This window comes from Muscardinus avellanarius (assembly GCF_963383645.1).
Source record: "Muscardinus avellanarius genome assembly, chromosome: 12".
NCBI lineage: Eukaryota > Metazoa > Chordata > Mammalia > Rodentia > Gliridae > Muscardinus > Muscardinus avellanarius.
In genome coordinates this window covers 29,266,158-29,292,095 of record NC_137798.1, presented here as the reverse complement: position 1 = coordinate 29,292,095, position 25,938 = coordinate 29,266,158, and the positions used below count along the sequence as shown (strand labels likewise).

General features: G+C 45.0%; 2 protein-coding genes across 3 annotated transcripts in view; one reads left to right on the top strand and one right to left on the bottom strand.

Annotated features, from left to right (window-relative positions):
- Positions 1-3,129: 3,129 nt before the first annotated feature.
- HOMEZ (homeobox and leucine zipper encoding) lies at positions 3,130-22,361 on the top strand (the record flags this gene model as incomplete). Of its 2 annotated transcripts, none has more annotated exons than XM_080707290.1 (2): positions 3,130-3,175; positions 20,779-22,361. In XM_080707290.1, 2 exons carry the CDS (start codon positions 3,130-3,132, stop codon positions 22,359-22,361), a joined length of 1,629 nt encoding a protein of 542 aa, XP_080563416.1. The 2 variants fall into 2 exon arrangements, with proteins under 2 accessions (XP_080563416.1, XP_080563417.1); XM_080707291.1 differs by lacking the exon at positions 3,130-3,175 and adding an exon at positions 10,671-10,701.
- A 2,267-nt stretch (positions 22,362-24,628) lies between these two features.
- Positions 24,629-25,938, bottom strand: part of RNF212B (ring finger protein 212B) — a gene marked incomplete at both ends in the record, with an annotated part of 44,107 nt that continues 42,797 nt past the window's right edge. Inside the window, 1 exon segment of the mRNA XM_080707099.1 lies at positions 24,629-24,694. Within this exon segment, the coding sequence (XP_080563225.1) occupies positions 24,629-24,694 (66 nt within the window).

The window sequence follows — 25,938 nt, the reverse complement described above, 5'->3', positions numbered from 1 at the left end:
TTGGGACAGTTTCCCCCATTGTTGCCCCAAGATTGGGCCTGGGCTGAGCCTCCTTGCACACACACCTAATGGGTACCTCACTTTTTGAACCTGGACTTAAAACAATGTCAGTGCCACCAAGCCTTGTAAAACAGAGGGGGGGGGGTGTCTAGTATCTCTTGAGTAGCTTTTGTGTGCCTGATCTTTTTTATTTCATTTATTTATTTATTTATTTATTGGTACTAGGAATTAAACCCCAAGGGTATTCTACCACTGAGCGATATCACCAGTCCTTTTTTGTTTAGAAACAGGGTCTTACTAGGTTGCTGAAAGTCTCACTAAATTGATGAGGCTGGTCTCAAATCTGTGATCCTCCTATCTCAGCCACCCAAGTACTGGTAGTATACCAGTGCTCCACCATAACTGGTTTTTTTCTTGAGTCTTGAAACAGGATCTTGCTAAGTTGCCGGGGCTGCCCTCGAACTTGCAATCCTCCTGTCTCAGCTCCCAGATACTGAGATTATAGGCATGTGCCACCGTGCCTGGCATGCCTGGTCTTCTAGAGATTCTCTGGGGAGATTTGCGTACAGATACCTTTGGTGTGCACTCTTTCCCCCAGGCTGTGAGTGCTGAGATTTTCCCCATTCCTATCTTTTCCTCACTTTGAGCCGGGGCAGTGCAGCAGTATCATAAACCCCAACATCTGCAAACCAAGTGATGTTAAGCTCTTTCCATCCTGCACTGCTCTTTCCAAAACTCCCATCCACATTTCTTACATCCCAATTAGCAAAGAAAGGGAGACCTAGACAGAGAGCTGCAGCCACTGGCTTCTCCCAGCTGGCTCAGTGCAGTCTGACATGGGAAGCTCAAGCAGCCCGGCCAAAGCTTAGGGTCCTGTGATGTGTTAGACACTAGGCATTGTGGTGGAGATGGCTAGAGGCCAGTGAGCTTGTGAAACAGCCATTTGGGGCATAACTGCAGCCATAGACTGTGAAGTACTGTAAGAACACTACCATGATTAGGGGTGTGGTGCTAGAGGCACTACAAAGAGGATATCCTCTTTCCTCTCATCCAGGCCTCAGAAGTTCTATAGCCTTCGTCCTCATCCTTTCTCTTTATGAATGTACCTCATCATTTCATAATATACCCTAACTCAACTTTGTAGGTTAACTCTCCCATTCCCTTACTTCTAGCTCCTGTGTTATTTTTTTGGTTTTGTGGTAGTGGGGATTGAACCCAGGAAGGCATTCTATCTCTGAGCTATACCCCTAGCCCTGTTTTTATTTTGAAGCAGGGCCTTGCTAAGTTGATGGGAGTCTCACTACTTGCTGAGGTTGTCCTTGAACCTGTGATTCTCCTGTGTCAACCTCCCAAATACTGGAATTATGAGCATGCGTGTCTTATCTCATGTTTCTCTGGAGCTCCTCTGGACCCTTGCTATTTGCATAAGTTACAACATCAGTTTCTTGAAAGTCTTGTACAGAAATCATTAGGTCCAGGTACAGAGATGCAAATTGATTCTATCAGGGTCAGTTAATTTGTGTGGCTAACGATGGGCTTAAACCTAGGTCTTCTGACCACATTCCATTATCAGATTGAGAAACAGGTCTCTACACAGACCCGTGGTTTTTCATGGCAAGGGATAAGATAAAAATTTTAATTTTTGCTACTAGTTTCATACTTTTCCCCTTCAAGGCATAGAGAGAAAAACAAAGGCTGTATTCTCGGCCTTGGGACTTCTTACAGTGTTGCTATAGAGCACTGACCTTGAGACTGAATAATTTACCCACTGAATAGATCACCCAGGGAGGGAATGAGCTTGCTGTGTGAATCCCCCTAGAACCACTGTTCTCACCAGACCCTCCTGTTTCCTCCCCAGCCCCTCACAGTGCAGCCCTGTGCACTGGCCCAAGCCCGCTGTATTGTGCCTCACTTTAGTTCCCTCGTGCAGCTGTCCTCCCCTCTGGATGCAAAACCTCATATTTGAAATAAAGTTGGGATATGAAAAAATTTACTCAGAAGTATTCTTTGTTTTGGGCTGAGGGTACAAGAGACCCAGAGCAAGATCCCCCCCCCCCCCAGTACACACACAAATTGCTTGCTCATTTTATTTTTTTAAAGTCATACCCTTTCTGCTGGAGTCTTCTGACTATGCAAAACTTGGATGGACAAGTTGGGAAGCCCTGGTAACAGCTGGGCATGGTGTCACATATCTGTAATCACACTATTTGGGAAGCTGAGACAGGAGGATCATCAGGTTTGAGACCAGCTTAAGCAACTTAGTGAACCTAGTGAAACCCTATTTCAAAACAAAAAAATTCTGGGCGTGGTGGCGCACGCTTGTAATCCCCACTCATGGGAGGCTGAGACAGGAGGATCGCGCAGGTTCGAAGCCAGCCTCAGCTACTTAGTGAGGCTCTCAGCAACTTAGTGAGACCCTGTTTCCAAATAAAATATAAAAAAAGGTCTAGGAGTATAGCCTGGAGGTAGAAAGCCTCTGGGTTCCACCCCTAGTACCACCAAAAAAAAAAAAAAAAAAAAAAAAGAAAGAAAAAAGAAAACAAGAAAAAGGGCTAAGGATGTAGCTCAGGTAGAATGCCCCTGGGCTTAATTCCCATAGCTCTCCGCCACACACACCCCTCCACAGGATCCTACCACTTGAGGTAATGAGAAACTCACCAGGGCCCAGCTCTTTAGTTCCTTGCTACTTAACAGCAACTGCTGGTGCAGTTAAGGGGAACAGCTTGGAGAAAGCCCCATTTCCTCTTAGATGAAGTATTTCTTCCCTAGGGGACCCATCTGAGTTACAATTCTGCTCCTTAATCACCAGAAGGAAAGAGTAAAGTCCTTTGCTTATCAAAGGCAACCCTAAAACAAAGGGGGGGAAAATATGATGGAAAAGAAAGGCAAGGACCTATCTGACCCAGAATGAAGTGAAATAATAAAAGGAAGGGATCCTTGAAAAGTTCTAATAGGATTGGCTCCCACATCACCTGAATGATGAAAGAATCCAATTACCCACAGTGTAATGAGACGGTTTTTAATAGGGAAGCCCTAGCTGGAGCATCATCAGACGCCTCATTACATCATAATGGCTGTTGTGATGTCACTACAGAGCAACCACTCTTCAGTGTGTGTTGTGAAGCTGATATGCTGAAGGGAAGAGTCAGCATGAGAAGCAGACACCCAAGAAGAGGTAAGTCGGGGCTGTCCGTGGGCTCTCTCCATGGCTTACTGCATAGGTGCTCTTTGGCTCTGACCTCTCTCAAGCTGCCTCACATCCTAATTTGGTAGTACGTGTATCTGAACTATTTATTTCATAAACACTTTTAAAGCATCCATTGCCATCCCAAAACCACCCCAAATTCTCAGTTTTTGCTGTTCTACTAGTCACCCCTCCACCTCCAGCACTGGTATTTCCTAGGAGACAAGACAATACTGGAGCAGGGTTCCCCTGAATGAGACAGAAACTTACCATATCCATTTGGTTAGTTCCAGAGGTAGGGTTAGAAAATATAGGGATAAAAAGGACACATGGCTCAGTAGACTAGGCTTTATTTGGAGTAAAGCCTAGAAAGGGGAATTGATCAGGAAAAGAGCCCACAAGAGTCAGAAAACCCCCTTTCCCTATAGACTAGGCATTATTTATGGGGTGTTATAAGGAAGTGCAAAGCAGTCGTGTATTCCTCTCACTGGTGGGTTTGACACCAGGCCAGGATAGGTAAATGTACAGAGTTGGGGCAGGGGGGTGGTTAGAGGCATTTTCCCACCATTGCTGGAGTCCTTTGTTCTCAGCCTTGACTTAGACCTCATAGTGCCCACAGGCAGATCCAAGTTTCTGGGTGCCTACAGTATGCAACTATTGGGGTTTCTTTTAAGAGAAAGAGCCGGGCGTGGTGTCGCACGCTTGTAATCCCAGCATTCAGGAGGCTGAGACCAGAGGATCGTGGTTCCCAGAGCTACTTAGGCCCTCTGCAACTCAGTGAGACCCAGTTTCAAAATAAAGAATTAAAAAAAAAAAATAGGGCACAGGGTGTAGTTCAGAGGTCAAATGCCCCTGGGTTATACCTCCAGACCCCCACACACACAGAAAAAAAAAAAGGTCTGAGGGTGTAGCTCAGAGGTAGAAAGCCCTTGGGTTCCATCCCCAGTACCGCCAAAAAAAAGAAAAAAAAAAGAAAGTAAATACAAACTGGGCATGGTGGCGCATGCTTGTAATCCCAGTACTTGGGAGGCTGAGACAGGATTGCACAGGTTCAAGGCCAGCCTCAGCTACTTAGTGAGACCCTGTTTCCAAATAAAATATAAAATAGGTCTGGGAGTATAGCTCAGAGGTAAAAGGCCCCTGGGTTTCACCCCAGTACCACACACACTGGATAAAGTAAATACAGAGTTGAAATATAAAATTGGCACAAAGGTACTTTTTTTTTTTTTTTGGTGGTACTGGGGATGGAACCCTTCTACCTCTGGGCTACACTCCCAGACCTATTTTATTTTTATATTTTTATTTTTTGGAAACAGGGTCTCTTAAGGCAGTAAGACTGGCTTTGAACTTGCACGATCTTCCTGTCTCCACCATCTTCCTGTGTCCACCTCCCAAGCATGGGGATTACAAGCGTGCACCACCATGCCCAGCGATGCACAGTCTTTGAGAGCCTTTCATATGATTATATAATTTTTTCTATAAAGAATAAGAAAGGTAGCCAAGCACAATGGTGGATGCCTGTAATCCCAGCTACTTTAGGAGGCTTAGGTAAGAGGTCACAAGTTTGAGACCTATCTTGGCAATTTAGCAAGACTCTGCCTTAAAATGTAAAAAAAGGAACTAGTGATATAGCTCAGAGACAGAGCACCACTTGGTTCACTGTTAAATAGATGAATACTAATAAAAAGGGCTAGGATGTAGCTCAGTGGTAGAGTGCTGACATGTGTGATCCCCTGGGTTCAATTTTCAGTACTGAAAAAAGAAAAGGTAATTCATTTTTCTAGCATAATCGCATTTAAGGGTTTTTTTGATAATTTAGAAAAATTAGTTTTCATACCTTTTAAACAATCATGTTACACAAACTAAGGAATTTTGGAAAATATTCTATCACATTTCTTTCATGCATGTGTATTTTGGACTATTTCAAACTTGCAAGGTGTGGTACATGCTTGTAATTTCAATACTTGAGAGGCTGAGACAGGAGGATTGTAGGTTTAAGGACAGCCTTAGCAAGTAGTGAGACTCATCAACCTAGCATGACCCTGTTTAATAATAAAAATAGAGCTGGGCGTGGTGGCACACGCTTGTAATCCCAGTATTTGGGAGGCTGAGACAGGAGGATCACAGATTGTGGAAAGCCTCAGCTACTTAGTAAGGTCCTTTGCAAGTCAGTGAGCCCCTGTTTCAAAATAAAGAATAAAAAATAGGGCTGGGGGTGTAGCTCGAAGGCAGAATACCCTTGGGTTCCATCCCCAGTCCCACAATAATAAATTAGTAAATAAATAAATATAGGTGGGGGCGTAGCTTGGAGGTAGAATGCCTCTGAATTCAGTCCCCAGTACCAAAAATAAAATAAACTTGTACTGACCAATGTCATATATTCTTTGAATTGATGACATTATCCTTGGAAGCTAGGTATATTAGTTTTCTAGAGCTGCCCTAATGCAACAACAGAAATTGATTTTTTAATTCTGGAGGCTAGAAGCCCAAGATCAAGGTGTTACTTCTCCCTGATGCCTCTCCTTGGCTTGTAGGTAGTCATCTCTTTATCTTCACATGGTCTCTCCTCTGTGTGCATGCAGGTCTGTGCCTATATTTCCTCATATAAGAACACCATTTATACTATATGAGAACCTACCCTGAAGACCTAATTTTAACTTAATTTACCTTTTTAAAGATCTTGTCCCCAAATAGTTACATTCTGAGGCACTGAGTTACTACTTGAACTTGAATGTAGTAGATTACAGTTCCGTCCATAATACTATCCCTACATAGGGATAATTGAACTATTCACAGAAGTAACTGCAAACCACATAAGTATACCAGCTAAGCCCAAACTACATGAACCCTCAACTCAGTTTCCCTAGCCAATCCCCAAATGCCCATGGCTTCTCCACTGCCAACTGGCAAAGGGGAAATGTGATGGAGGGGAAGTAAAAAAGAAAAGGAATGTCAATCTTAACCAATTGCAGTTAAAATATATATTTTTTCAAATTTTACAAAAACCTTCAATCACATTAACACATTGCTGGGTCTCCTCCAGTACCTTGGAAGATGGAACATTAACATCTCTACATTGAGGATGACCTGAGTCCCCATTCTTCTGTATAAGTCCCTGGAAAAGCTTGGATGGGTTACTGTCTTGCTTAAGGTGGGAGACGCCTCCTATTGTCAGCTTGAACCTCTTCCTCTCATCCATTTCTCTACCCTCCATCCTCTAAACCTACAGGGTGGGTTGGGGATGCATTTCAGTAACACAGCCCTTGAATTTGCCCTAGAATTTGTGGAGCACCAGCACCACAAAAACAGAAACAAAATCTACAGGGTGACATTAGCAGGGGGCTTCAGTCCACACTCCAGATCTGGGTCAAGGGAGTTTCCTCCTATCAGAGATTCTTCCCTTTCCACTCCCAACTCAAGAGTGAGTGTGTAGGAAAGGCGACTGAGTTGTCTACCTTTTATAATTCCAAGAGCACAATCCTCAGTTCCCCGTGACTCACCAAACCCTTTAGCATTAGGCGCTCAGTTCTCACAGACAGCCAATGCCTACTTGTTTTTCCAGCCAAATATACGTGCTTCCCAGTCAGTCCAGTCTAATGAATTGTTTAGATTGAGGGGATGACCTCTCCACTAGTCACTGAGGGCTGCCACTACCTAGAATGTTCCACGTTTCCCTTCCTTCATTACATATAAACCAATGGAGAACTGAAGTAATGATTTAGGAGAAGATCTTATAAAGCCCTGGCTCAAATCTGAAGGGATCAAAGGTTTCTAACCTTAAAGCTGAGTACAAATATCTTTCCTTTAGTTACCTCATGGCATTTTTTTCCAGTACTGGGGATTGAACCCAGGGGCCTTCTACCTCTGAGCTACACCCTCAGCCCTATTTTTTATTTGTTATTCTGACCTCATTAAAATAAAGGGTCTCACTAAATTCCAGAGGGCCTCACTAAGTAGTTGAGGCTGGTTGCGAACCTGGATCCTCCTGTCTCAATTTCTCAAGTACTGGGATTACAAGCATGTACCATGCCTGGCTATCCCAGGGCATTTTTGCCAGATAATAGTTTGAAGGACATAGGATGGCTCTTAGGACTTGATATTGTGACTAAACATAATGAGAAGGAGGGGCCGATGGGCAAATAAGGGACCTGTAACAGAAAATAAGGTTCAGTGCTGAAGCTGGTGTTTATGATATCTGGCAATCCTGAAAGAGCTCTAGATTCTGGAGTGGAGCAGTGAAGAGTGAAAAGTAGGTTTTTTGTGTTTGTTTTGTTTTTTGGTACTGGGGATTTACCCAGGAACATTCTACCTCCAAGCTATGCCCCCAGCCAATTTTTAAAATTTTATTTATTTATTTATTTATTTATTTATTTATTTATTTATTTATTTATTTATTTATGCAGTACTAGGGATTGAACCCAGAGGCATTCTACCTCTAAGCTACACCCTACCCCTGTTTTTTTAATTTTTTATTTTGAAACAGGGGCTTACTAAGTTGCAGAGGGCCTCACTAAGTAGTTGAGGCTGGCTGAGAAACTACAATCTTCCTGTCTCAGCCTCCCAAGTTCTGGGATTATAGGTGTGCGTCACCATGCCCCGCTTGAAAAGTAGTTTTGTAGTTGGTTTCTTGGGGTAAGTAAGAAGAGGGAATTTTGAGGTCTGAGACTGTCTTTTACATGACCTAATTAGGCAAGATGAAGCTCTTGCGTGTATGTGTGACACGGGATTGAAACCCAGGTGCATTCTACCTCCACGCTACACCCCCAGCCCTATTTTTTTTATTCTTTATTTTGAAACAGGGCCTCACTAAATTGTGGAGGGCCGCTGGGCGTGGTGTTGCATGTTTGTAATCCCAGCATTTGGGAAGCTGAGACAGGAGGATCTGTGGTTCAAGGACAGCCTCAGCGACTTAGTGAGGCCCTGTTTCAGAATAAAGAATAAAAAATACGGCTGGGAGTGTAGCTCAGAGGTAGAATGCCCTGGGGTTCCACCCCCAGTACCGCAAATACATATATATATACATACATACATACATACATACATACATACATAGCAGAGGGCCTAAGTAGTTGAGGCTAGCTATGAACCTGTGATCCTCCAGTCTCAGCCTTCCAAGTACTGGGATTACAGCGTGTGCCACCACACCTGGCAAGGTGGAGCTTTTTTTTTTTTTTTTTTTTTTTTTTTTGGTGGTACTGGGGTTCCTGGAAGCCCTTCTACCTCCAGGCTACAGTCCTAGACCTATTTTATAATTTTTTATTTGGAAACAGGGTCTCTTAAGCCAGCAAGGCTGGCTTCGAACCTGCATGATCCTCCTGTCTCTGCCTCCCAAGGCCAGGGATTACAAGCGCCACCACGCCCAGCTAATGTGGAGCATTTTTAAAGACCAATATGAGAATAAAAGAGTAACTTCAAAAAGTATGATTTCTAAGCCTGGCGTGGTGGCACACGCTTGTAATCCCAGCATTTGGGAGGCTAGACAGGAGGATCAGGGTTTGAGGACAGCCTCAGCTACTCAGTGAGGCCCTTTGCAACTCAGTGAGACCCTGTTTCAAAATAAAGAATAAAAAATAGGGATAAGGGGGTGTAGCTTGGAGGTAGAATGCCCCTGGGTTCCATCCCCAGTACCAAACAACAAAACAAAAACAAAACAAAAAGCTAGGGATGTAGCTCAGAGGTAGAATGCCCCTAGATTTAATCCCAGCAAAAAGAAAAAAAGAAAATGGGGAATTCGAACTTCATACTGTGTGGGATAATGCTTTAGTGAAAAGATTGTTTTAAGCAGGGTGTGGTGGCGCACATGCAATCCCAGCATTCCGGAGGCTGAGACAGAATAGCGGTTTGCGGACAGCCTCAACTACTTAGTGAGGTCCTCTGCAATTTAGTGAGACCCTGTTTGAAATTAAAGAATACAAAATAGCCAGGCGTGGTGGTGCAAGCCTGTAATCCCTGGGCTTGGGAGGCCAAGACAGGAAGAACGCACAGGATCACACAGCCCCAGCTACTTAGTGAGGCTCTTAGCAACTTAGTGAGACCCTGTTTCCAAATAAAATATAAAATAGGTCTGGGAGTATAGCCCAGAGGTAGAAAGCCCCTGGGTTCCACCCGCAGTACCACCAAAAAAAGAGAATAAAAAATAGAGCAGGGGGTGTAGTGTAGCTCTCAGGTTGAATGCCCCTGGGTTCCATCCTCAGACCCGCAAATAAACAAACAAACAAATAAATAAATAATATAGGGCTTGTGTATTTCGAAGGTAGAATGTCCCTGGGTTCTATCCCCAGTACTCCCCCCAAAAAGATTGTTTTATTACTATCCTTATTTATTGGTGATGGTGGTGGTACTAGGAATTGAACTCAAAGGCTTTATATCAAAGTTACACTCCTGCCCAGCATGCCATTCCTCTTTTGACAGCGCAAACCAAGGCGCCTCCAAATACAAGGCTGAGCGCCAGGTGTTCTTTACTACAGCAGGAAGGTGTGTGTGTGTGGGTGGGGGTGGGGGGGTCAGATAGGTCCCAAAGCGGTCACAGACAGCTCCAGCACCTGTCTTTGAAAACACTGGTCTGCGCCGGACGTGGTGGTGCACGCTTGTAATCCCAGCGTTTGGAAGACTGAGACAAAGATCGCAGGTTCGCGGCCAGCCTCAGCTACTTAGGCCCTCCGCAATTTAGAGAGATCCAATTTCAAAATAAAGAATAAAAAATAGGGCTGGGGGTGGAGCTTGGGGATAGAATGTCCCTGGGTTCAATCCCAGTATCGGGGGTAGGGGGTTCACACCGGTCTGGTGCCAGTTTGACCTGGGAAGCGGCCGAAGTCCCCTGGCTCCTAAGATCCCAGTCTTTTCCTAGTGAAGAGACGTCTGATCCGTTTCAAGGTGCTTTGACACTTTGTTACAGCTGACGATACAGGGCTCTGAGCTGGAGAAGGCGCAGAGTACTGGGGCAGGGATACTTAAAAGGACTTCCAGGAAAGCTCTCTTCAGGAGGAAACAAATAGGCAGTTGCTGGCGGTCCCGACAGTTAAGCAAAGGAGAACTGGCGAGGAACGTGGCCGCGCGTTGCTCTAACGGCCGGGCGCGGACGGGTCCAGGGTTCGGGGAAAGTATCGCTCACAACACCCTGGCCGGGGACAACGTCCTCGCCCCTGTGCCCAATAGCTGACCGGCTGAGGCCCAAGCAGCCAACTACCGACTTCCGCTGAGACCTGCGCAGCCAATGGGCGGCCCAGTGCATCGCGCTGGTGCCCGCCCTCCTGCGTCCACCAATGAGGACTCGGGCCACCTTGACACCGCCCCTGGCACCCGCTCGCCCGCCCCGCCCCCAACTCGCTGGAGCTGGGAGGGCTGGGCTATCGGGGCGGGGAGGCAGTTGGGTCCGGCCCTCCGCGCGGGTGGGCTTGGAGCAGGCCGCACTGGGCAGCAGCCTCACCCCCCACCTGGAGGCCCCCTGCCCTCTTTCCCCCTTCCCCACCCCCGGCCCAAGGTGCGAGGCTGGGAGCCGCCGCCCGGGCTGGACCGCGGTGAGTGATCCCCAGCCCCTGGACTTCCCCTCCGGCCGGTGTACGACCTCCGACCCTCGGAGCCCCATCCCCGCTGGGGGAGAAGAATTCTAGGTTTGAAGTCACGGGCGTTTCCCTTTCTCCCCTGGACTTTCTGGTTCCCTGTAGTAACGGGGAGGGTGAGAGGGGTGTGTAGGGAGGAGGGGAAGGTGCGTTGGGACGCCCTTGGCGGGGGAAGGGTTGAGACTCGCCTGCCTCCTGGGGCTCAGCACCCCAAGTGCAGCAACTTTTTGTTGTCTGACCCAGTTGGGAGCCTTCTAGACTGCCTGTGAAATGGAGGACAGGAGAAGCGTTACCTTCCCAGGCCTCCCCCATTCCCCTGACTACCTCTTGGCGACCTCAACACACCCACAGCACCTGACCTTACTTCTGGGGAGCCTCTGGGAATGAGGTTTGGAGGAGCTCCCCTGACTCCCGTGCCCAGCCAGTCAGAACACCAACCAGGAAGCCGAGAGCCCGAGTCCTCAGGTTCACGGAGCTGCGTCCTGATCTGAGACTCCTCAGCCGAAGAAGACTGGGCTGAGACCTGCTTAGTAACGTGGGCACCGACCAGGAGCTCTTTTTTGTCCTATAAGCCTACTTCTCACACACTGAAGACCTTTTATATATTAGGATAAGTAGACCACAGTCATTGGAAAAGCCAAAGTTGGGAATTGAAAAAGCATACATATCTTCAGTACTATAATTAAAAGTACATTCATTTCACCAGACTGTTAGTGTGGTGCTGAGGCTTTTTTGTTGAAAGTCAGCTGACCGGACTTCCCCACTGCTTTTCTAGTACTAACTACACAAGAGTCTCAAACCTGGCTACACCTGAGAACTTTTTAAAACTGGATGCTGGGCCCCAGTTCAGGGTAATTAAATCAGAACGGGGAGGAGGGTGGCCTGTTTTTTACGTTTCCCAGGTAATTCTAGTGTGCAATCAAGATGGGAATCAAACACTTTCATCATCTCTGATTTCCAGTTTTAGTTTCTATGAAGTGAAGTGAGACACCTTAGAAACGATCTTAAATGCAGAATAATTTTGAAATTTTTAAGTCTTATCCCAAATATTTTGCAGTCCTCTTGCTCACTTCTAACAACTCTTTTCTGTGTGTCACTTCTAACTCAATTCTTTTTCTGTGTGTGTGTGTGTGTGTGTGTGTGTGTGTGTGCGCGCTTGCTTGCTTGCTTGCTTGCTTGCTTGCTTGTGGGTAGTGGGGATTGAACCCGGGGGGGCGGTCTACCACTGAGCTACACTATACCCTCAGTCCTATTTTATTTTTTATTTTGAAACAGGCTCTCACTAAATCACCACACACACTGGTCTGAAACCTGCAATCCAGCCTCAGTCTTCCAAGTACTGGGATTATAAGGTGTGCACCAAAGCATCCAGCCTTATTTTTTTTTTATTATATTTTTTTATGGTACTGGGGATGGAACCAGGGGCCTTCTACTCTGGGCACTCCCAGACCTATTTTATATCCTATTTTATATTTTATTTGGAAACAGGGTCTCTTAAGCCAGCTGAGGCTGGCTTCGAACTTGCTCGATCCTCCTGTCTCAGCCTCCCAAGCGTGGGGATTATAACGTGCGCCACCATGCCCTGCAAGCATCATCCATTTTAAAATGTATGCTTTCCTTTGCATTTGATCTCTCCATTAGTTTTTATAGGAACAGTTTCAATGTAATATTTTGCGTAGGGTTATGTGATATTTAATTACATTGTTATATAGATACAGAAAAACCACAGATACAGTTTTGGGCTCACACAAAACTGTTCCATGAACACTCAGCTGAATAAAGCCAGTGATTTGGTGCACTAGAGAGCAGCCCGGTAACCTCTAGTATCCAGTTCACTGTGGTTACTGGTCATGTAAGCCAATGGGTCAGTTAAGCCAGGCTTCTAACCCAGTTAAGCACTCCTCCCACTCTCTCCAACTGATACCACAAATACCTGTCCCTTGTGGAGGTAATCGAATTCTCTTGAGCCTTCTCTTTCTCTTCACTTATATTAAGCTGCTTTTCATCTTTATGCAATTACCACACTGCCTTTATTAAATTAGGAAGACAAGCTGGGTGTAGTGGTGCATACTTGTAATCCCAGTACGTGGGAGGCTGAGACAGGAGGATGGCAGGTTCATGGCCAGCCTCAGCAACCTCATGAGGCCCTCCGCAACTTAGTGAGACTTATTTCACAATAAAACATAAAAGTAGGGGTTTGGGGGTGGAGTTCAGAGATAAAATGCCCCTGGGTTTAATCTCCAGTACCCCCCCCCAAAAAAAAAATCCTTAGGAAGATGTAAATAGCAAAGGTTCTTAACCTGGCGTCTTGGTAGTCAGTGAAATGTCTAAGTCAGTGTGAATGTTTATCTGGGGGGAAAGCAATTACAACTTTCTAAGGGTCTGTAACTTTTATCTAATTCTTAAAAAAGTTCACAATCCAAAAAGAATCATATGAGTTAAATATCACAAAAAGTTCTTAAAACTGTACCACCAAAAACATTTCAGGCAGTACTTCAGATCTTCTATAAATAAAGATTTAGGAGCTCCAGCAGAGTCCTATCTAGTTTCCCACTTTAACTGTATTCTACTTTAACCAGCTTAGATTCAACAGTAAACGTTCTGAAGTCCTCCCCTTCCTAGGACTGTGTGAACACTGAAACTGAAGTTTAAGGCAACCCCATCTCCTCTGCCATCTGCACGGGGATGCAGAAAGCCCAAGGGGAAAGAAGGGAGTTATACTGACTATAGATTTTATTTGTGACTTTTAGTAGTAGTAGGGCATTTCTGGTGTATTTAATAAGGATACAAATGAAGCTGGGTGTGGTGGTGCATGCCTGCAATCCCACTACCCAGTTGGCTGAGACGAAGATAACAGGTTCAAGGCCAACCTCAGCAACTGAGGGAGACCCTGTTTCAAAATAAAAAATAAAATAGAGCTGGGGGGTAGTTCAGAGGTAGGATGCCCCTGGGTTTTATCTCTAGTACAATAATAAATAATACAGCCTGGCGTGGTGGCGCACACTTGTAATCCCAGCATTTGGGAGGCTGAGACAGAAGGATCCGGATTCTCAGCCAGCCTCAACTACTTAGTGAGGCCCTTTGCAACTAAATGAGACCCTGTTTCAAAAATAAATTAAAAAATAGGGCTGGGGGCGTAGACCAGATGTAGAATGCCTTTGGGTTCCATCCCCAGGACCTAAAAAAAAAAAAAAAAATAATAATAATAATAATAATAATAATCCGGGCCTGGTGGCGCACACTTGTAATCGCAGCATTCGGGAGGCTGAGACAGGAGGATCGCAGTTCGCAGGCAGCCTCAGCTACTTAGGCCCTCTGCAACTTAGTGAGACCCTGTTTCAAAGTAAAGACTACAAAATAGGAAAAAAGGGTGTAGCTTGGAGTTCTAATGCCCCCTGGGTTTCATCCCCAGACCCAAACACGCACACAAAATAATAATAAGCCGGGCGTGATGGTGCAAGTTTGTAATCCCAGCATTCAGGAGGCGGAGACCAGAGGATCACAGTTTGTGGACAGCCTCAGCTACTTAGTGAGGCCCCTTGCAACTCAGACCTTGTTTCAAAAATAAAGAATAAAGCTGGGCGTGGTGGTGCACGCTTGTAATCCAGGCGCTTGGAAGGCTGAGACAGGAGGATCACACAGGTTCGAAGCCAGCCTCAGCTACTTAGTGAGGCTCTCAGCTCACTAAGTATTCTTTATTCTCACTAGTGAGACCCTGTTTCCAAATAAAGTATAAAAATAGGTCTGAGAGTATAGCCCCAAGGTAGGAAAGCCCCTGGACTCCACCCCCAGAACCCAGAACAAAAACAGAAAAAACAAAAATAAAGAATAAAAAAATTAGGGCTGGGGTGTTGCTCAGAGGTAGAATGCTCCTGGGTTCCATCCCCAGTACTGCAATAATAATAATAATAATAATAATAAGATACAAATATAGTAATAACCCAGAATACTCACTATCACCATCACCTATGCCTTAGGAGTCATCCGGCTTTGTTTTTCTTTACCTATTTCAAAATGGAGACACGACAACAGACACTGTACTGTCTGAACCATGAACTGTGTGTGTGTGTGTGTGTGTGTGTGTGTGTGCCCCCTCGTGCGCGCGCGCAGTACAAGGGATTTAACCCAGGGGTATTCTCCCTTGGAGCTACACCCAGCCCTATTTTTTATTCTTTATTTGGAAACAGGGTCTCACTATGTTAGAGTCTCACTAAGTAGCTGAGGCTGGTGGTGAACCTGCGATCCTCCTGTCTCATCCTCCCAAGTACTGGGGTGACAAAGTGCACCATGCCCAGCTGAATTGTGGTTTTGATTACTCTAAGTCTGCCCTACTTGTTAGAATTCTCATGAACCACTTTGTGGTTGTAGTTTCTTCCTAGTTCAAAGCCAGAGTCTTCCAGAGAAGTATTCTGCCTTTACAGTACAGCTGTGCCTGTATTAAGGCCACAATTTTGTTTCAGGAACTCTTCTATGTTTTGTGTGAGTAAAAATGTACACAGTAGCCAGGCGTGGTAACACACGCTTGTAATCCCCGCGCTTGGAAGGTGAAGATAGGAGGATCACGCAGGTTCGAAGCCAGCCTCGCTGGCTTAAGAGACCCTGTTTCCAAATAAAATATAAAATAGGCCTGGGAGTGTAGCCTGGAGGTAGAAGGGTTCCATCCCCAGTACCACCAAAAAAAAAAGTTGCTTGCATTACTGCATGTTACACTAAACTAAAAGAGGTTAAATAAACATTGCTATCATAAAGTATTCTCCAGCTTGGATTTGGTGGTATTGAAAGTAGGGACTTTTTTTTCAGTACTCAGATGGAACCCAGGGGCATTTAACCTCTGAACTACACTACCAACCCTATTTTTTATTCTTTATTTTTAAACTGAGGCTGGCCACGAACCTGTGGTCCTCCTGTCTCAGCCTCCCAGTACTGGGATTACAAGTGTGCGCCACCATGCCCAGCAAGTGAGGACAATTTCTAAATGGTAGTGTAGCCCTGGCCAGGAAGGAAGGGGTCTCTAGGAAGGGGTGGGAGGAGTTTTCACATGGACAATTTACATGGTAATCCAAAAGTGGATAATTTGAATCAATTATGAAAGCAATTTTCTCAAAACTTCCTATTTAAAAGCAGCAAAATCCATTCTAAAATTGTATCCAAATTCCAAAATATAGCAAGGCATGGTGGTGAACGCTTGTAATCCCAGCATTCGGGAGGCTGAGACCAGAGGATTGCAGTTCTCAGACAGCCTGTTACTTAGGCCCTTTGCAATTCAGTGAAACCCTGTTTCAAAAAAATAAAAAAACTAAAATATAGGGCTGGGGGTGTAGCTTGGAGGTACCTTGCCCCCGGGTTTCATCCCCAGTACTGCAAAAAACAAACAAAAAACCCTGCTTTCCTACAGTGCTAGCTAGAATTAGGACTCTGCCAAAAGAGGCCGAAAACCCGACTTCAAAGGAGTTGGGTTTTGCCCCACTTACCACTGTCTGAGGAGTGTCAGAACTCCATCAGAATCACCAGGACGCTGAAGTAATGATAAGAGCTGATATATGTTGAGCCTTTACTTTGTTCTAGGCATAATGTCAAGGGTATAAAAGTACCCATTTAGTCATAGACTCACTAGGTAGGTACTTATTAAGGACAAACACTTTAGAAGTAGTGGAACTGCAATTAATCTCAAATTTGCCATATCCCAGGCTGCTGCCGCCGCCGCCGCCACCTCCTCCTCCTCCTCCTCCTCCTCCTCCCCCCCCCTCTCTTTCTATGGTACTGAGGATAGAACCCAGGGGCCTTCCAACATTTTATTTGGAAACAGGATCTCACTAAGTTGCCGAGAGCCTCATTAAGCTGCTAAGGCTAGCTTGAACCTTTGATCCTCCTGTCTCAGCCTCTCAAGTACTGAGATTACAAATCACCACACCCGACTCTCTCCCTATTTTTTTTTTTTTTTTTTTTTAATGGTACTAGGGATTGAACCCAGGGGCATTCTACCTCTGAGCCACATTTGCAGCCCAATTTTTTTTTTTTTTTTTTTTTTTTTTTTTTGGTACTGGGGATGGAACCCAGGGGCATTCTACCTCCAAGCTATCCACCTAGTCCTGTTTTTTATTCTTTATTTTGAAACAGGGTCTCACTGAGTTGCAAAGGGCCTAAGTAGCTGAGACTGTCCTCGAAATGCGATCTTCCTGTCTCAGCCTCACAAATGCTGGGATTACAAACATGCGCCACCACACCCGGCTTCCTATTTTTTACTCTTTATTTTGGAACAAGGTCTCACTAAGTCACAGAGAACCTCACTAAGTAGTTGAGGCTGGCTTTAAACCTGCAATCCTCCTGTCTCAGCCTCCCAAGTACTGGGATGACAAGCATGGACCATACATGGCTCTCCATCTCTCTCTCTTTTTTTTAATGGTACTGGGGATTGAACTCCGGAACATTCTACCTCTGAGCTACACCCCCCACCACCACCCAATTTTTTTTTTTTCTTTTTTCTGTACTGGGGATGGAACCCAGGGACATTCTACCTCCAAGTTAAACCCCTTGTCCTATTTTTTATTTTCTGAAACGGTCTCACTGAATTGCAAAGGGCCTAAGTAGCTGAGGCTCTCTGTGAACCATGATCCTCAGGTCTCCACCTCCCAAATACTGTGATTACAAGTGTGCACCACTATGCCCAGCGTCCCTCCAGCTCTTAACAGCTGCTTAATCCCGTGCCCATTCATAATGCCTAGCACAGAGTAAGTACTTGGTAAAAAAAAATATATATATATACACACACACACACACACACACACACACACACACTGTTTATATACAGCCAGCACTGTCTTCATTTTTTTTTTTTTTTTTTGGTGGTACTGGAGATGAAATCCAGGCACTTTCTACCTCCAGGCTACACGCCCAAACCTACTTTTTAAATATTTTATTTGGAAACAGGGTTTCACTATGTTGCTGAGGGCCTCACTAAGTAGCTGAGGCTGGCTCCGAACCTGTGCATTCCTCCTGTCTTAGCATCTAAAGTACTGGGATTACAAGTGTGCACCACCACACCCGGCTTTGTCTTCATTTTTTATATGAGAAAACCAAGGTTTATATAATTTTGGTAACTTTTACATAGTTTCACATGGCTAGCTAGTAAGTGGCAGAACTCAAACTCAGGCTTTCCCTTACTCTAGAATTCATACGCATTTGTGGGGCTGAGGGCATGGCTTCGTGGTCATGCATATGTTGGTGGTAAGGCAACACCCAAATGACAGTCATCATCACCCACCCACCATGTCACACTGCCCATGGCACTCCAAGCTGCCTTGCTTTTAGGATCTGCATGGCATTTTGTTTGTTATATTTGGTTGTTAAAAAGAATTACCACAGCCAAGCATGGTGGCACAGATTTGTAATCCCAGACAGGAGGATCACTGTTCCCTGATAGCCTCAGATACTTAGTGAGGCCCTCTGCAACTTAGAACTTGTTTAAAAATAAAGAATAACATTATAAGCCAGGCATGGTGGCGCACGATTGTAATCCCCGCGGTTGGGAGGCAGAGACGGGAGGATCGTGCAGGTTCGAAGCCAGCCGCGCGCGCTGGCTTAGGAGACCCTGTTTCCAAATAAAAATGTAAAAATAGATCTGGGAGTGTAGCCCGGAGGTCGAAGGGCTTCCAGGAACCCCAGTACCACCAAAAAAATAAAATAACATTATAAATATAAATATATATATATTACATTATATTGTATGTTATATATTGTAACATATATACAATATATATAATATATATAAAAAAATCAGAAAAAAAGAATTATCACAAGTTCTAAAATGTTACTGAATTATTATTTTTTGTGGTACTGGAGATGGAACCCAGGAGCATTCTACCTCCGAGCTACTCCCCCAGCCCTATTTTTTTATTCTTTATTATTTGAAACTTGGCCTCACTGAGTTGTAGAGAGCCTCACTAAGTAGTAGCTAAGGCCGTCTGTGAACCGCAATTCTCTGGGCTCAGCCTCCCAATGCTGGGATTACAAACGTGCACACCGCTCAGCTTGAATTTTTTTTTTTTTTTTTTTTTTTTTTATGATACTGGGAGTGGAACCCAGGCTGGACTGAAAAGATAAGAGCTAACTACCTCCGGGCTGTACTCCCAGACCTATTTTTATACTTTATTTGGAAACGGTCTCACTAAGTTGCCGGGAGCCTCAGTGAGTAGCTGAGGCTGGCTTCGAACCTGTGCAATCCTCCTGTCTCAGCCTCCCAAGCGCGGGGATTACAAGCGTGCACCATCCAGCTTGAATTTTAAAGTCATATAAAATCCCTGGGGCTGCAGGTATAACTTGGTGGTGCAGTGCCTGCCTAGCACAAGTGCTCTGGGTTCAATCCCCATTATGGCAAAAATAATAACTTAAAATCCCTGATATTACAGTGCTATAACTTTATGGACTTGAAATTTATTTTCTTATTTCATCATGTAAAATTTACATAGAAACCCTGTCCTATCCTTAACATCAGAATAAATATTTATAAACATAGGTGGATTTCCCTAAGAGTAAAAGGTGGCACATATTAAGGGATATCTAATTCCCACATAGGGAAATAAGTTTAAATCATCAACGGGATATTCTGGGAAATAACTTAAGTATTTCAGGAATGAAGCACAGTGGGGGCTGTTCCTGTAGTCCCCCACATCCTTAACTCAGAGCAGTGCTACTGCTGGGTAGCTGAGTAGCTTGCAGAAGCTGGTTGCAGTTTATAATGAAGCTGTCCACCTGGTTTTGAGGGAAAAGGCTGGACTGAAAAGATAAGAGCTCTAGGCCGCCTTCGCTGCGTGGAGGGGGCTGTTAAAGCAGGGGGGAGCTCTTTAGGCTCCCAGGAGAAAGGCCGAGCAGTTGGAAAAGACAAAGGCTGGGGGAGGGGATAACCTTTGTTCAGAGGCTGGCTTGCAGAGGAACTATTCCCCTCTCCAGGAGACCTAAACCCAGGGGAAGTGAGCCCCACACAGCCCAGATCTTTAATACCGCTTATTCTGCTGAGAGATGGAAAAATGATAAAGCTATCTGGTTTGAGCTTAAGGTTTGAAGTTACTATGATTCTTCTCCCCCTAACACTCCAAAGAAAAAAGAAAAGAGCTGGGGCTGGGCAGGGGACCTGCTATCCCACCTTCATCGGTTTCTCAACCAATCTGCACTTTCCAGAGGCAACCATAAAGTGTTAGAAGGTAAAATAATATAATAATAATAATAATAATAATAATAATAATAATAATAATAATTCTGAGGTGACTGCTCCTCTTTTTTTTGTGGTTGCAACTTCATTTCATAACTCTTGTTCCATGAACTTAGTGAGTAGATCTGGGGAATAGTTTCCAGAAGTGAATTTGAATTCGAGAGACAGAAGCGTGCATGTGCACGCGTGAGTGTGTGTGTGAGTGTGTAATTGAACCCAGGGGCATTCTACCTCCAAGCTACACCCTCAGCCCTATTTTTCATTCTTTATTTTGAAACAGGGCCTCACTAAGTTCCTGAGGCTGGCCTCGAACCTGCGATCTTCCTGTCTCAGCCTCCCAAGTACTGGGATTATAAACATGTGCTACCACACCCGGTTTTTTTATTCTTTAATTTGAAACGGGCTTGTTAAGTTGCAGGAGGCCTCAATAAGTAGCTGAGACTGGGCACGAACCTGTGATCATCCTGTTTCAGCCTTCCAGGTACCGAGATTACAAGTGCGCACCACCACGCCCGGCCGGAAAGAAAAGGCTTTATCAGACTAACTTTTACTTCTGAAACTCTATAAAGGCAGCTTTTTTGTCTTAAAGTCACATTAGTCATGTGACTTGGGATAATTTAACTTTGAGGGCTTTAGCTTTTTCTTACAAAAAGAAAATGAGGATTATAGCATTGATTTCATAAGGTTATGAAAATTAAACAAGAAATTATTGAAGTTCTCTGAAAGCAATATAACATGATACAAATAAAAAGTGAATCGATATCAAAGTTTGTTTGGTAGAAACTGAGTGACAGAAGGGGGCCACTGAGCTCTTTCTCTTTTTATTGCAGCTCTCTCTGAAAGGCACAAATCAGAATGCACCATGCCTCCTAATAAAGAGGCCAGCAGTCTTAATAGCTCACCAGCAGGGCTCATCTGCCTCCCTCCGATCTCTGAGGAGCTACAGCTTGTGTGGACCCAAGCAGCCCAGACCAGTGAGCTGGATGGCAATGAACACCTGCTACAGACCTTCAGCTACTTTCCCTATCCTAGCCTAGCAGACATTGCCCTTCTCTGCCTACGTTACGGGCTGCAGATGGAGAAAGTCAAGACTTGGTTCATGGCCCAGCGCCTCCGCTGCGGCATTAGCTGGTCCTCTGAAGAAATAGAAGAAACTCGAGCCCGGGTGGTCTACCATCGGGACCAGCTCCATTTCAAATCCCTTCTTTCTTTTACCCATCATGCAGGGCGGCCTCCAGAGGAGGTGCCTCCTTCTCCAATGCCGCCACCTCCTGAACAGCTTGGTCTTGGAACAGGTCCTCTGACTCTTAATGAGCCCACGCAAATGAAAGAATTGAAGGTAGAACCCGAGGAGCCCTCTCAGATACCTTCACTGCCACTGAGTTACCAGAAAGCTAAGAAGCCCCTCTTGACACCTGGCAGTGGAGCATTATCCCACCAATCAGATTTTTGGCAGGATCCTCAAAGCAGTAGCCTCTCCAAGGAGCAGACAGGCAGGTGTTCTGGCCAGTCACATGGGGTAGGCACTGCTTCCTGGAACCAGTCCACAGCTGTCCAGCCATGTGCCCTGGATAAGCCCCCGCCAATCTCACTTGCCAGTAGTTGTAAGGAGGAATCAGCACCTAGTATGACTCCTTCTACCTCCTCTTCCTCTTTCCAGGTACTGGCTAATGGAGCTCCTGTCACTTCTAAGCCCCTCCAGCCTCAGGGTTGTATTCCACAGTCACTCTCACCTAGTGAACAGGCACTACCCCCACATCTGGAGCCAGCCTGGCCCCAAGGGCTACGCCATAACTCAGTACGAGCCAAGGTTGGTCCCACAGAATACCTTTCCCCAGATATGCAACGCCAGCGAAAGACAAAGCGAAAAACCAAAGAGCAGTTGGCAATCCTCAAATCCTTTTTTCTACAGTGCCAATGGGCACGGCGTGAGGATTACCATAAATTGGAACAGATCACTGGTTTACCCCGGCCTGAGATCATTCAGTGGTTTGGTGACACACGCTATGCCTTGAAGCATGGGCAGCTAAAATGGTTTCGGGACAATGCAGTGCCTGGTGCCCCTAGTTTACAAGACCCAGCAATTCCCACACCACCATCAATCCGCTCCTTGAAAGAATGGGCCCAGACACCACCTCTGCCAATTCCCCCTCCACCACCAGACATCCGGCCCTTAGAGAGGTACTGGGCGACCCACCAACAGCTACGGGAAACCGATGTCCCTCAGCTGAGTCAGGCCTCAGGGCTGAGCACCCAGCAGGTACTGGATTGGTTTGACTCCCGATTATCTGAGCCAGCAGAGGTGGTAGTCTGTCTAGATGAAGAAGAGGAAGAGGAAGAAGAAGAACTGCCAGATGATGAAGAAGAAGAGGAGGAGGAAGAAGATGAAGATGATATGATCACACAAGACTGACTAGGGGTGGGTAAGGGAGGGGGCAGGCCTATTACTAAAAGATGAATCAACTGAGTATTTAAACGACACTTTTTTTTTTCCAAATTACCTTGTGGCAAAAAACGAAAACCTTTGTATTTTTCAGGGTGGGTGATGGGGATGTGGTAAGTTGAGGGTGGCCTGGGGAGGATGACCAGAGGACACAGGTCAGGGATCAGAGCAGCAGTCCAGTACTCTGGCCTCAGAAGAGCAAGCCAAGGGTCTGGACCAGGAAAGGGCTCCTGTTCTCATAGCTGCTGTCATTCTCCCTACTGTACTGCAGAGACCACACCTCAGCCCATCTACAGGAGCCTGGAAAAGAGTAAAGCCGATTCCATTGATGAGCCCAGTGCATCCCTCATCCCACCATTGTCCCTGCAACATAAGGCTGCTGTGTGCCCTGAGCACAAATCCTACATAATGCAGCTAAGATTCTCAGTACATACCAGCCTTGTCACACATACGTCCTCTTACCAGTTGATGTGTCTCACCTGTTTCATCACTGATTACACAGGCAACAGAATGTTCTTATTTTCTGATATTGGGACCACTTCTACTTTGTTAATCTCTGTGAAATCCTCTTTGTTCTCAGAGTAAATCTTCCCCACAGAGTTTGTGAAACAAGGGTGGTGAATAGTCAGTATTTACTGAAGATGGAAAATAGGGGGTATTTCCTTTTAAAGAGAATTACACAGCAGAGATAGAGGAGAAAGAATGGCTTCCCCTGGTTGAAGGTGATGGAGGCATTCCATGTTTGGTTTTATAAACCTGACTACCTTCTGTCCACTCTTGATAGACTGATTTTTCTTTTTGCTATTGGCTTAATTTGCATCCAGAAAAGATACTTTTCCTCATTATAGGCTCTGTCTTGGGGACAGAAGGACCATGTTTTTTTTTTTTTTTTTTTTTGTGTGTGTGTGTGTGTGTGTTACTGAGGATTGAACCCAGGGGCATTCTACACCCCCCTGAGCAACACCCCCCAGCCCTAATTTATTTTTATTTTTATTTTAAGATTTAGAGAAGTTTATATTAGAAAGATAGAAATACAGAAAATAGAAATACAGGCCCATGCCAAAATGGCATGAGGGGGTGACTCAAAATGAATACACCCATTTTTGAAACAAGGTCTCACTGAGTTCCAGAAGGCTTCACTAAGTAGCTGAGGCTGGCTGCAAACCTTCAGTCCTGTTTCAGCCTCCCAGATACTGGGATTACAAGCATGTACCACTGTGCCTAGCTTGGGCCATGGTCTTTATTGTTTTAGAGTGAATTTCATCAGCTGGGGTCATATATAAAGCAAATAGATAGCAGTGGGTTAACCACCTAAAAGAGTGGAAGCCCTGAATTACTATAATAAAAAGGCCCTGAGTTACATTGTTTCTTTTTCCTCCACTTTACCACTCCTTTGGTTTAGGGATTAATGGAGTCAAGTCCATTAACATTTCCGATTTAGGGGCTGAGGTTTTGGCTAGGTGGTACAGCGCCTGCTCGCCACGTGTGAAGCTGTGAAGCGCTGGATTTGGTTCCCAGCACTAAAAATGCTGATTTAATACACATATGAAGGGTCAGGAGGTAAAAGAACAAAAATTAAAAGGCAATAGTAGGTTTGCTACTATAGACCTATAGTAACAATCTACACATCTACACATTGTTACCCAGTGATCAGATGATTAAAATTTCTGAGGCTTCAGCAGTCAGACATACAACAGGCATGGAGCACCCCACCACTGCATGTAGAGCTTGTAATAGAGTTGCAGTAGCCATAAAGGGCATCTTTATTTTCTATATAAGTAAATTGAAAATGTCTCCAACTGTTTCAACAAAGGATAATCAACGTATTTAATAGTAACTAGGCACAGAGGAAGCATTAGGAAAATACAATAAAGTAGGACAAGGAATAGAGTTGCTTGTTAACACTGGCAATGAGACAATATATCCAAATCTAAGAAATGAAATCCAGAAATGAAACAAGGTGATGAATAATCTTCACAGTCCAGAGCATGATGCCAGAAATTATTTTTATAACCTTAGTTTCCTGTATATATCTTCTGGGGGGGGAAAGGTAAATATCTTCCTGAAGCACTATCCTAACACTTGACCACTTTCCTGGGAAGTAATTTAGGGTGTAAAAAGAGGAATAAGGTACAGATGAAAAAAGGGAACGAGTGTGTTTTCCAAGGCCCTCTCCCCTAATGAGCACCGGACACTAGTCCACCCTTCAGTGTGTAGAGATCACACCTCGATGATGTCTATCTGGAAGGGGTCCATGCTGCTCTCTCCTTGGCTAATCCCATCTGCCTTTGTTGGTAGAGAATCTGCAGCAGAAGAAGAAGGAGGCAGATTTGAGTATAACAAAAAGGACTAGGAAGGCTCGCTCAAGCCATTAAAGGAAGCATGCCCCCCCATTGTATGATGACTATTCCAAACTAAGATTTAATACAAGGGCTTTGTTGCTACCTACAAAACTAAACTATTTCAGTGGTTTATGATAAGATCAAATATTTGAAAATTAAACTGTTTTGGAAGATCTAGAACATGTGACTACTGTACCCAGAGATGATTACCAGGGAGACAGAATTCTTATGCCTCTGGGGAAGTTGCACTTTCTTCAAGGGCTATTTTTTTTTTTTTTTTTTTTTGGTGGTACTGGGGTTCCTGGAAGCCCTTCTACCTCCGGGCTACACTCCCAGACCTATTTTTACATTTTTATTTGGAAACAGGGTCTCCTAAGCCAGCGCGCGCGGCTGGCTTCGAACCTGCGCGATCCTCCTGTTTCTGCCTCCCAAGCGCGGGGATTACAAGCGTGCGCCACCACGCCCGGCTTCAAGGGCTATTTTTAAAATGAATTTTTGAGAGCCGGGCATGGTGGTGCACACTTGTAATCCCAGTACTTGGGTGGCTGAGACAGGAGGATCGCAGGTTCACGACCAGCCTCAGTTATTTAGGTCCTCGGCAACTTGTGAGACCCCAGTTCCTTTTGTTTTTGTTTTTTTGTTTTTGTTTGTTTGTTTTTTGAACTCAGGGACATTCTGCCTCTGAGCTATATCCCCAGCCCTACTTGTTTTTTATTTTGAAACAAGGTCTCACTAAGTTGTGCCTAACTGCCTTGCTAAATTTGCTGAGGCTGGCCACAAATCTATCCTATTGTCTCAGTCTCCTAAGTACTAGGATTACGGGCATGCTCCACCACACACAGCTATGAAAAAAAAAAATTAAAGGTACATTAGTGTAATAAACTCAGTTACATATCCAGTTTTTGGTTTTGTTTTTGTTTTCGGTACTGGGGGTGGAACCCAGGGGCATTGTATTTTTGAACTACACCTGCCTGCCCTTTTTTTTTTTTTTTTTTTTTTTTTATGGTCCTGGGGATGAAACCCAGAGGCCTCTACCTCCAGGCTACTCCCCCAACCTATTTTATATTTTATTTGAAAACAGGATCTCACTAAGTTGCTGAGAGCCTCACTCAGTAGCTAAGGCTGGTTTCGAACCTGTGTGATCCTCCTGTCTCAGCCTCCCAAGTGCTGGGATTACAAGTGCCACCCAAATACTGGGATTCAAG